Here is a 12728-nt window from a genome sequence, read left to right as displayed (position 1 = left end):
ACTTTGTATTTTTATTGCCATATAACCATAAATTTATTTGAAGTTGTAGTTTGTTTCTATTAATGTTTAAATTTCTTCAGATACAAACATTATCTCTAAAACACATTTCTCTCGAAAGCTAAAAAACTGCAATTCAGATTTTTCATTAAAAAGTTCTGATTTACTAAGGAAATTGTGTAAAGAAATGTTTAAAGTGAAATAGACAAAGGACATTCAGTGCCACTAATTGCAGTCAGAACCATTTAGAAAATCTTAAAATCTATGCTGGAAATGATTGATATAGAAATTTAAAAGAAGATATTTGAAAAAGCTAATAAACTGTTCAGTAGTTTATGTGGTAAGTTAGTCTTATTCGGTTTAATGTGTTAATATCTTTTAATTTCATTTTAATAGATTTATAATAAAGAGCAAAATTGCTTCTGGATTTATGAAAGAAGGTGAGAAATCTATAATTTTATAATCACTGGAGCTGTGAATGTGTTATTTTTCTGATGTCAACACAAATTCGGTGATAGTGCTGTATCATGAAGACCAGATTTTATCGCCCTTGCAGAACCCTTAGTGTGAACGAGTGGTTTTACAAACAGGAATCACGGTTCTCACACTTATCAGACGGGGAAGAAAGAGAGCTCTCGGATGTTACCCAGCCAGTGTTAGCAGTTTGAGCCCGACTGAAAGTCTGATTATGAATTTGGGATGCACTTCGGTGATACCGTCTCATTAGTTCGAATGGAGCAGACGAAGTATGAAAGGACAGCATCTATTTTTTTTAGTTAGGATTGCAATCAGCAGTACAATGAAGATCATAATCAAAGTATCAACATTCACTTGACTTTTAACTGGTTTTATTGCAGTGTTTTCAAAATGGTTGTGCATTAGTCCACGCCGTGAGTTTTTTTAAGTCCTTTTAAATGTCAACAGCTGATAAACAAATGAAATGATAAAGGTTTTTCTGTCTGTAAGAGCCCCACTGGAAAGTTTGAATATTTTATGACACCCAGGTACACTAATTTAGAAACTAGGTGGTAAATGGTCAAATATGTATTAGGCAACATACCTGTATTTGCATTTACCCATATATAATCCAAATTATATACAAGGTGTGTGTGTGTTATATCTGTGCAACATATTGGTGTGGAGGTGGTGCTGCAGCACATGTGTAGCGGACATAATTCCAGGGTAACAATGTACTGTAATTCTGTCAGCACAGTTGTCCAGCCTGACATCATCATCCTGGTTTAGCCACCTCTTGTTTGTTTTTATACAGTTTTTACACGGGGGGTTGTCACACAGGCCTGCGTTTCTGTATCTGAGGGCTGACTGATGGAAGGATCGATTGTGTTTGATAGCAGCTGACATGTGCCCTTTGCAAACACAGACTGTAATGCGCAGCGTGGGGTGAGGTGCCTGTCGCTGCTTGGCTAATCCTTTCTCCTAATAGTTCACATAAGCAGCGTTTTGTAGACCATCAACAGTGGCTTTTCTGGCTCTGCTTTGCCCAGTAATGGTGCACAGCCTTAGTCATCACTAGCAGTCAGATGTCTGCACTGGCACCAGGCCCCTCTCTTCTCTGCGCTTCCGCCGCCGCCGCCGCCTCTCTGATCCCCTGTTTTCCTGTCGTGACCCAGGAGGGCCACGGGGTGATGGTGCTGAACCCCAACGAGAACTACCTGGAGGTGGAGAAGCCCGGCGCGCCGGCGCAGCCCTCCCCGGACAGCTCGGACGAGCCGGCGGAGAAGAGGGAGCGCAAGGACGAGCGAGAGTCCCGGAGGCGCCGGGACTTCTACGAGAAGTACCGCAACCCGCAGAAGGAGAGGGAGACGGAGCAGATTCCCATTCGGGTGAGTGAGGCGCCCAGGGCGCCCATCCCGGCCCACACAGGAGCCCATCCCAGGCCATCGCCCGCCCTCCGCGCCCAGCCAGCTCGCCACGGGGACTTCCGGCCCCTCCTCAGAGCAGGCAGCGCCCCCTCCTGGTCCACCAGGGCAGAGGGCTGGGGGCCGTAAATAGGAGGGACATTTTTTTTTTTTAAGGTGGAGGACAAAAGTGCAAAATGTTAGGAGCTGATGAAGTATTCTCGTTTGTCTGTTTTCATAGGGTTGAAGTTTATTTCTAAAAGTTTCAGTCTGAAAATAGCTGCTGCCCTGCCTGACTTCACATACCCAGTCGAAAGTTTTAATTGCAAGCAAGCTTGTACATGGTCTGAGGTTGTCAGTGCAGGCTACTTGCTGTCAGTATTGGTAGTGACTGTTTTGCATGCAATATAATGTTATATAATTATCTCAATTATTTGCACCCTCTTCCACTCTTGCTTTTCAAAATTTATATTGCAGGCACTTCCCAACTTGACAGAGGCTTCCTTGAGCCTGAATAAGCTAGCTAAATGATCATCTCTTCAGCCCTGGAAGCTAACGATGGCATCTGCTTTTTAAAATTTAAGTTGCAGCAGCCGTCTTGAAGGTTGCCTAGCTACTGTGTCAGAGATTGCTTTAAGGCAAAAAAAAAAATACCTGAAAAGTTTTCACAACTTGAAAAAAAGACCCTACAGAGTAAAAGCCTTGGCAATATGACACTTGTTAACTCTGCCACACTGCAGCTTGACATACATTTGCATGCTGTTTTATCATCATGTTGGCTTGTCAAACCATAAATCTCAGCCTACCAATATCGCGTTTATGAAGTCAGAGAAAAAAAAGAACAATGTGCACCTGAGCCGTATGTATATATATATATTCTTAATTTAATTTTCATTTATTTACATATTACGATCTGCGGTCACCACTCTCCTCCTGTCTGTCTCGAGTTGCACGAGCATATCATCTGAAAGAAGATGAAGAGAAGAGGAGATATTAATATCTTAATAAATATTTAAGCTGGAATATCTCAGGAATCATATAATGAGGAGGCTCAGCCCCTCACTATTCCTTTTTCTCTTTCTCAGCGAACCTTTGCACTTTGTAATGCTAGCAGCGTGAGATCGTTATAACAGTGCTACCCAAGGTTTTCCAATTCTGCAGGGGGCAGACAGTATTATTCACACTTTGACATTAGCTTCTGCTTGCTTTCCATACTATACATTATACATGGTAGGCAGATACAAGGCAGACAAGAGCTGGTTGCTTCAGCTTGTGTGTTTTCCATTAGAGGGAGATGTAAGACCCTAAGTATCGTTTAATTCATTAAAGAACATGTCAGAATAAGCAGAAATCACAGATGACGCTGTGGTTAATCCTTCTCTACCTGTAGCTGGAGAGTTGCTTTTCCTCAGCTAGGCCTTCAAAACAAGTCTGCAGAAGAGAAAGATAACATCCTTGACGCTGTACAGCAGGTACCGCATAATGGGCCGCATATTTATTTTTCTTTTCCTCTTGGCTGTGAACTTGAACTGCTCGGGTAGCAAAAAAAAAAAGAAGCCGACTTGGCCAGTTCCCAGCTGCTGTATGGCTCTGTCCCCTGATATTTCTCACTGTGTTGCTCCAGGAAAAAAAAAGTCTTAAGGAGCATTGTTTCAGGCCTGGCAGGCTTTAATGAGATAGGTTACTTCTGCCGGACCAAGAGCTTCGGCGTAATCAAAAGTTAATTGGAGTCATTTCATAACAGTCAGAACGGTTCCTGCCATTGTTCTAAAGCGCGGCATACAGTCAGCAGACAGCTGAAAACCCACAATTGCCACGCCAGAAATTTGTCTCCCTTCGATGTAAGGTTAATATAATGTTTTGGTTTCCCCCTTCCAGTTAGTTTGCATTAAATATTTTAAGTTGAGGGTGGGATAGTTTATTTTATCTTAAGGATTGCGATTGACACGAGATGTTCGGAGTGCTGATCTCAGGCCGCGGGCTGAGGTCCGGAGTTGATCTCAAACTGTTTGCCTTATTGGTTTTTACTGTATCTGTCTTGAACTGGGGAATAATGTACTAGCTGGCATGCACTGGGGCGAAGCAGAGTGATTTAGTCTGGGCAATAAACATGATGTCAGACAAGCCTGCCAGGGAAAACTGTTTAATATGTTTTGTAATAAGACAGAATTCTTGTTTTTGAAAACATCTGCCAAGCCGAATTTGAGAGTGAAGACAGCGAATGTCAACAGATTAGTAATAAACCTGCAAATTTAGTTTCTCTTTCACTGACAAGGCAGAGCAGGGTAAATCCAGCATAACAATGTTATACTCAAAGCATACATGAAATTATGAAAATTGTTAGTGGGGCTCAGAGTGTACGTGTGTGTTCAGCTCTCAGCTAGGATGGAGTGTTTGCTCCTCGTGAGCCTGATCGTTTCTGATGGAAACTTCATGTTTATTTCCTTGCGATCTCTCATCTTTGCAGTCATGCTCCCCGAGCATCTTTGATATTCCTGAGCAGCAGCTCTGCCTTGACAACGCTGGATCTGCTCTCAGCGCCGGAGCGCAGCGCTGGAGAGTCCCAGCGTCGCTCTTCCACGGCGCGGGGCTCCGGCCCTGCAAGCGAGCCGTGACAAAGTAAATGTTTATCCCCCTAATGCGCTTCCCTGCGCTAAAAATGAGGATAATGGTCCTCGATTTCAGCCCGTTCCTCATTAGAAATTCCCCAGTGGTAGTGCTCAATTTAGATTTGGGGAAGGGGGAGGGCATGTTTTTGGGATAAACTCAAGTGTCTTCGTTGTGAGGTTTTTTCCATATTGTGGTGACCCCCCTCCCCGTCCACCTCCAGCTCCACTTTTTAAGCTGGCCAGCTATTTCATCTGGGCGCTTGTGGGCTTTTTTTTACACAGCCTAGCCTACTGAGAAAAGAAACAGACCACCTGCGTGTACTAGATTGGGCTCCAGTGAACAAGTGGAAAATAAAGTTGAGTTGATTAATACGGTTCCTTACACACATTAATAAGCCCTTAACTGCTTTTATGAATCTTACATTTTAGCCCCCAGTTCATAGTGTCTAACCTCCCAACCTTGCCTAATCTCCAGTCTTTCCAAGATCACAGTCCATTGGTTTGTGTTTAGTGATGCTGAGTTTCTTAGCACTTGCTATACAGAAGTTTGGGAGTTCACTTTACTCTGAATTTTCGCACTAATCCAGTTACCTATTTTCTGCCAGCCAAGCGAAGGAATACCATGAACAAAAAAGACATTCATGGCTTAAGAAGCTCCCAAAGGTTTCACTTGAGTCTGACTGGGAAGGATTAGGGTTCTGCCAGTGGAAAAAGCACAAGGGACAATAATAGCAAAGTTGAGGCTTTCTTTTATAACCACTTATTTCTGTAAATGACAATAATATTGCACTGAAAAAACTTTCAAAAAAGAAGCCACTACCCCTTGCTGCAGCTGGTTCTGCGATATAACTGTAAGTTTGTGCATTTATATAGTTCATTTAAGAAGTGTGTACATCAATGTTGGAGACATTATACAAGTGCCTCATTTAAGAAGTGCTTTTTTGGGTGGCTTCTGCTTTTGTGTTTGTTGTTTTAGACTTCCAGTGTGATCTTTAATTATTGGCTCGTTGCCGGATTTTGAGGACTTAATGCAAGAAAGCCCCTTGCACTCTTCCTTACATGATGTTACACTGCGATTGTGATTAATACTTTGAAACCCGAGGCACTTCATCTGCGGTAGTTTTAGTTCCCATGTTTCTGTGCTGTTGACACTTTCAGCTGTTGGCCAGAGGATCTGTTCATCCAGAACTGTAGAGGTTATCACGTTAAGTACATTTACCTGACGATATATATTCACACTCTTAAGTTACCAACAGACGGTAGAGAATATATATGTATGCTCATATTTGTATTTTCCTTTATTCAGTAATAGAAAAATTATATTCAGTGTTACACAAACTGACTGTAGGAGGTGAGTATTTTTGGAGACATGTTCGAAACTGTTTCTTCATAGCTGTGTTTCGGTAAAACAGCTTTATTTGTAGCTAAAAAGCTCCTTCACAAAAGTCACTAAAAAGCTCCTTCATAAAGTGTCAGTTTTATAAAACACATTGTAAGTGTGACTAGTGTTTTTCAGAATGGTATTACTGAAAACATAAGAAAGGTTACAGATTAGAGGAGGCCGTTCAGCCTGTTTGATCATTAGAAACTCAGAAGGTTCATCCAAGGGTCCCCATCTGGTCATTTCCTGAAAGCAGTCAGTGTATTGTGCTCAACAACATGGAGAAGGAGTTTGTTTCAGACTCCCACAACCCCTTGTTTAAAGAAGCGACCCTTGTTCTTTTATAAATGTGGTTCTACACAATTTCCACTTGTGTCCCCTGGTTCTTGTTTCCTAGTTCGTTTTAAATCTGCTGAGCTGACATTCTGAATCTGGGCTCAGGGCTAAAGAGATTCAGTTCCATCAGACTGTCAGTGTAGCGCTTTCTCTCAACCCCCTTCATGTATCTTTACTCCTTTTATCTTTTAATGCATCTGACTCCTTTAATATTTCTTCATGTTTGCTAAGCAGTCACCGCGACATTGGCGACTCCAAGGCAGTTTTGTTTGCGTGTGTCTGACAGCTGTGCAGAGGCAGGGAGCGTCATTTCGTGCAGATGTGCCCAGCTTGCTCAGTGGTGCAGTATTTTTTGGAACAGATGACCTACTCTCTCTTCCATGCCGTCAGGTGGTGCAGTCTTGGTTCACTGTCCCTCGGGGAGGAAAGTGATGCTGTATGTCCTTTTTTTGTTTACAGGATGCCCTATTTCACAAAGCCCCTCTCTAGCATTCTGTTTCTTGCAAAGCCAGCTGCTGGGAGCACTTGTGACCAAAATCCTGAGGGTGAAAATGAATTTGACCTTCATGTACAAACATTGCCACCTTCTCTCAGCCTGTTGCTGTCCACCTGTCTTTCTTTGTTACCCATCTAGCCCTTACCCTGAGCCTGTCCATCTCTGCTCTGCAAGAAACATGCAGGTTGGTGTCAGTTTTGTGCAGCCTAAGAGTGAGGAGCTTAGCACAGCCTGTGCCATTCAGAATAATTGCGGCAGAGCTCCGTATGTACTCGTGTTTGAGATTTGCTGGTTTGCAGTTTCTGATCCAACATAGCTAGCAATCATATCGACAAAATACACAACTTTTCTTACCTAGAAAAGCCTGAAAGGGAAGTCTCTTGGGTCAAATCAAGATGTTAACCATCATGCTAATTCTTTCATTACATATAATTGTGTCTGTGCTTGTTAGGAAAATAAACGTCTGTATATGTACAAGAATCATGCTTTTTTAAATGCAGCTGTGAATGCGGTATAGTCAAAAAGTTCTATTTTCATTTAACAAGATTCCATTCTAAAAGCGCAAAAGCATATAGTGCATTCTACTCTGTAAAACATTAATTAGACATATTTTGATCTGTTTTCAGAGCACATAAAAGTGAAGATTCAAAAAGGAAAATCTTGGTAAGAGCTAGAGAGCCTCTCTGCCAGTATGTTTTGTAAGAAAGAAAGATGCATGTCATGGAGGGAAACTTGAAGATTTCGAATGCACAGCAGTTTGATTAGTTGAAAGTTTTGCAACAGCTGGGTCTTATATTAATATAATGTTAGAGCTCCAGAGTCCACGCTCAAGTAAATTCAAATACAGATGCATCTGAAGCTAAAGCTGCCTTTCTATTTCACCATTTCGATTTGTAGAGTAGTTCATAGCTTTTGCCAGACAAAGAGTTACCTCTTTGTAGTCCAGGTGCATAATCCTTCCACAGAGCACTGTGTAACTATTTACATCAAATTTGAAAGTCAGTGAGAACTTACCAGTTATGGGCCTTCACTGGATAGGTTTTTTTCAGGAGCTACTGTATGTAGCTTCTATTTGGAGAGGAAGCTCAAGACCTGGATGCGTGAGTTCGGTGTTACAGACTGACGTCGGCTGTCTTTACTAACCCACCATGGAGAAGAAATGTGTCCCTGCTGCACGGCCCCAGTAGCAGCAGAATCCTCTCTGAAGCTGTTCAATATCTGATTCCCGGAAGCCCTCCAAGGTGAGGCCCCTGTAGTTCAAGTTAGCAGGTTGCTCCCAATCTTCCCGTCAGGTCAACCAAAAAAAATTAAAGATATGATAGAGGGTCAGGGGTAGAAATTCATATCAAAACAGCTTCTCCCCATGTCATTATGACAGCCTGCTGCAACAAATGTGCCTCTGTTTTAACTTATGTCAATTAATTGCTAAAAGTAATTTAATCTGACAGTAGCAAGACGTTGAAAGGCTGGTGGAGATGTCACAAAGATGACCTTTCTGCCCATGTGCAGCCAAAAGCCATTTTTAACAAGGAATCTCAGAAAATGGAGCAACTTCTTTTGTGCTGCGTTAATTAGTTATTGATTTGAAACAATGCACTACCAAATATTGTCAGATTAGCTTGACGCCAGCAAGGTCATGGTGTTATACAGTCTGGTCGTGATAATCTTTAGAGTATATAAGAGATTTTTCTCATCCCCTCCACTTCAAACATCTTTGTTCTGTTATCCAGCCAGCCAGCAAGACTTCCTGGCTTTGTTACTATGTTGACTTTCCTGCAGTTTTCAGAATCTGTTAATTACCCCAGAAGATAATGTGATATTCACTCATCCATTTGGTCACAGGCTGGACCGTGGCCCAGAGTGTTGAGAAATCATATGCATAATTCCAAAGGAGACCAAGGGCATTGCTTCTCCAAATGTATTCGAGCATGCCACACAGAACGTATTCCATCCCAAAAATTCGTTCTTGATTCTTGCCTTACACGAGTAATGCATTGAGGAGCTTGGAAAAACCTGAATAAAGGACCGTCACTGCGCAAAGCAAAAAAAAAACGCTTTCTGGGTACGCACGCTGCAAACACGCACGTGTTTGGTTATGTAGATGTTTTCTGTCCTGCGTGCTGCTGGCAAATTATCTGTACCGCTAGGAAGAAACTGGTGAAATCAAAACTTCAGCTGTGTTCTAGCTCTTACATGATAGCTGCAAGTAATGAATGTCTACTAGCAAAGCTAGTCTGCTAGCACTAGCATAAGAGTTTTTTATGTCTCTTATGTGAGCCCATAGCTAAAGGCAGTTTCAGGTTTAGTTTATGGCAAATCAGAGCACCCGATGTAAGGAGTGCTCTGTAAGTGGCACCACTGACTTTTGCACCCTTGTTGCACTTTGTGATTGTGCTGCAAGGAGCAGATCTCTTTAAAATGGCATCACAGCCTGCAGTCTCCTGTCTCTCACACTGCGATTCAGGCTAGAAAGAAGCCCACAGTAATTTGTTTCCCAGACGTACATTTTAATTCGCATCAACATTGGCGTTAAGGTCCTCCTCCTAATGGCACGAAAGTTAACACGAAACATGTCATTACTTGTGCAGCTTGTTTAATATTTAATTATTAAAAAATGAAAATAATCGTGTTTCCCGCTGAAAGGGATGTATTAAATATTTAAATGAACAGAGTTCAGGTTTGAGAATTCACTGGCCCAGTGTGTGTCCATGGATGTTTTTTTTTCTTCCAGCAGTCGACCATAGGGTTCCTGTTCTGTGAGCCCACAATGCCCTTGTAGTTACATTTCAATAATTTCTGTCGAAAGAAAGACTAACAGCTCAATGGGAAATCGCCTTGAACGAATGTTTAAAAGCCACCTTTGAGCTGTATTTCAGTGCCTTAGAATTCTTAATATCCCAGTGTGTACTATTGTGGATTTCACCAGTTTTTTTTTGTTTCTCAGTGACATCTGAATTTTGAGATAAGCTAACTGGGCTGTGACTATGTACTAGGCAGTATTGTGTGCTCTTAAACTGACTGTTTACAGTAAACGTAGTGCCGTATGTAGAGTTTTCATCTCTTCTTCGAACCTTTGGTTCATGAAAGTGAGAGATGTTTAAGCCTTCTGCTAAGTGAAGCCACCCAGCAGATACATGTGAAGAAAGCTTTCTTCTGGATCTCAGATGTCCTTTATGTTATTTAAAGTGTATTATTGCAGTTACCTTGTAAGTGTGTGGTATTTATACTTCGAAACACGTGTATTTACATATCCTGTGTGGTGAGAAGTACTTACTGTTGAGATTTTATGGTATAACATATGACACCTTCACCTAGTCCTCTACAATTTAGAATATTACGTTTAAAAAAAACTAATTTGACAAATAGCTCACAAAAATTATATTTTTAATTATAAAATTAGAAAAGATGTTGAATACTGACTGATTTTTTAAATATAAATAATGACTACATAGAATGTATTGAGTGGCTCAGTCACAATCCTGACTTGAATCCTATTGGGAATATATGGAAAAACTGCTGTCCGTAAGAGATACCCAAGCGATCCGTGAGACCTTGAACAAGTCTGCCAAGAAAAACTGGGAAAAATTGCACCACACTAGTGTGCAAGGTTGGTTGAGACCAAATATTGAGTTAATCATATTTCACTTTTTCTCCGTAATATTTCCTGACATTTAACTAGGGGTAAACTTATTTTACCCTCAGAAGTCTTCAGATACAGCATTCAAGTTTTGAATACAATCAATCGGTTTTAAAATAATGTGTTTCGTATCATTTTGTAATTGCATCAAATGGGACACCACAGGAAGTACAAGATTTAAATACTTTAGCAAGACACTGTAATTGTGCATGTGAATCCTGTGACTTAACGAGTAATTGTGCTATAAATGTCCTTTTTTACAGCATGTGCTGTATTTGAAACTTAAGTAATAATGCAGTTACAACAGCAGACATATATGTAAATATGTGTATTTCAAAGTGTAAATGCCACATAATTACAAGGTAAGCAAAGTGTTAGAACCTGTATACCTGTATTTTGAAGTGTATCCAGTTGTACGTTAGTGTTGTTCTTGTAATCGCACTGGATTTTTGGTATCTCTGTTTCTTATTAGGCCCATGGAAACAGACTGGAGGAACACTGGAAGATGAGGTCTGTTTCTGAAACCCAGTCCTTTACTACAGTGTGGTCTTTAACATAGGCTCAAGAATTTCTTTGTGTCATGTTCCTAAAATTGAAAATGGAAAAACGTATTTTAAAGAAAGGAATTTCTCTATGCCAGAAGAAAACAGTGATTTAATATGAAGAGACGTTTTAATAATTTATGTCCTTTTAATTTTGAACTTTTTCCTGTACTTCCTTGTTAAACAAAATATATTTTTGTCCTCTTAAAAGAGATGGTTTATACCAGATACCAGTTCTTTTCAGACTAATTAAAGAAAAAAATGTATTAGCTTTTGCTGGCTTTGTTTTGCTAGAAGGAGTATTCAGTGTTGAGTGTTTTGAAGAGGAATCTCTTTGACACATGCATTAACACAGCGGAATGTTACGTGTTTTCTGCCAGTGTAATAACCGAGGCTGAAGGACTGCTGTACTCCAACCTGTGACAGAAACCGGCTGCAAGGCCACCTTCTGCTTTGAATGTGCCTGGGATTGTAACAGTTATCAGTCCAGGAACAAAGTGTTCTTTAGTAGCAAAGTGATTGTTATTATTGAAATTATAATATTTTATATAGCCCCTTTCATGATGTGGCATCTCAAGGAGCTTTTCACTAAAACAAAACCTTCCAAATACACAGCTTACTACATGCCCATTAATGACACTACTCAGAGCTCTTGTGCTCAAGCATATTTCATACCGTTGATGAAGTGACAGTCATCTGATGTTCTAGTATGCCACATGGTAGTTACTATTACGGAGAATATCAAACAGTATGTTGCTCTAGAGACTTTTGCGAACATATTCTTAAAAAATAGATGTGTTAATTTCTCTGGTAAAAAAAGAGAAGCAAAATATAATGGCCATTAGATGAGACTTTCCTTGTTTGTGCTGGTCCCACACATTCACAATAACTGCTAAATAAAAAATGAATACTATTATGTACTATTAATGTTAATTTCTAATTCACTGTGCAAAATGTCATTTTTCTAAGAATTCTACAGTGCCATTACTTTTTAGGGAATACATTTCAGTTAAAAGACGTTTCTGTTTTACAGGTATTATAGTCATACATTAGTCAATAAAATATGCTCTTTGACTGTCGGAGAGCTGGAAGTTTGTGTTTGAGTTAGAAACTGCAAAGGGTGTCGTTTTGTCTAGAGCAGTGAAATGCAATTTTATTTCTGAAGTCGTGTTATAATATGGACAACATCGCTTTTTTTAAGCCCCCTCTTAACTTTTCTTCAAGCTCTGTGAACCCACGCCGAGGGACTTCAGAGTGATGTGGTGTCTGTAGTATTGATGCACAGGTACAATATGACAATACTGCAGCCCAGAACCTGTCTGACAGTCATTTCTTAAGATACTGGCAACAGGTTAGCAGTAGGGAGTCTGTCAAATTTGGCATCCGTACAGAAAATATGTGAACCTGTCACTGGAAGCAGTCTCAGAGGGTGAACTGCTTCACAGGAGCTAATTAACCCAAGGAAATAATTACACAAATATGCAAATGTTGTTTAGATAATTCCGTGTGTTATCAGCTCAGGTAGTCAATCATATACAAAGGCCCTGCAAAGCCCAGGTGTTAGAATCTGTGCATAGTTGATAAGGGCTGGTACCTGGATTCCTTCAGCTGGGGGCTGTGGCGCCAGAACCGAATTAATGCCAGGCTGAATTACTTGCTAACAAGCACACTTTTTTGGATTCATTGGCTGCAATCTTTTTTATATTCGTAGTCAAACACGGTTTGAAAGGTTACTTTTAAAGATCTAAGCTTCAACACCTTACCTGCCAATAAAAGTATGAGGCATTTTCTGACATGGCAAATTTCAAGCAAAGAGCCAAGACCTGTATATTAAGCCTTACCTCATTTGTTCCTATTAGTCACTGCCTATA

General features: G+C 40.6%; 1 protein-coding gene across 2 annotated transcripts in view; it reads left to right on the top strand.

Annotated features, from left to right (window-relative positions):
- arb2a (ARB2 cotranscriptional regulator A) overlaps positions 1-12728 on the top strand; it is a 183367-nt gene that overhangs the window by 76542 nt on the left and 94097 nt on the right. For both annotated transcript variants that reach the window (XM_006626501.3, XM_069187516.1), the window contains exon 7: positions 1629-1841. In XM_006626501.3, the coding sequence (XP_006626564.2) occupies positions 1629-1841 (213 nt within the window). The remainder of the gene's footprint in view (positions 1-1628; positions 1842-12728) is intronic.

This window comes from Lepisosteus oculatus, chromosome 3, assembly GCF_040954835.1.
Source record: "Lepisosteus oculatus isolate fLepOcu1 chromosome 3, fLepOcu1.hap2, whole genome shotgun sequence".
Lineage (NCBI taxonomy): Eukaryota > Metazoa > Chordata > Actinopteri > Semionotiformes > Lepisosteidae > Lepisosteus > Lepisosteus oculatus.
The sequence above is the reverse complement of the archived record's forward strand: the minus strand, read 5'-3'. Positions and strand labels throughout refer to the sequence as shown.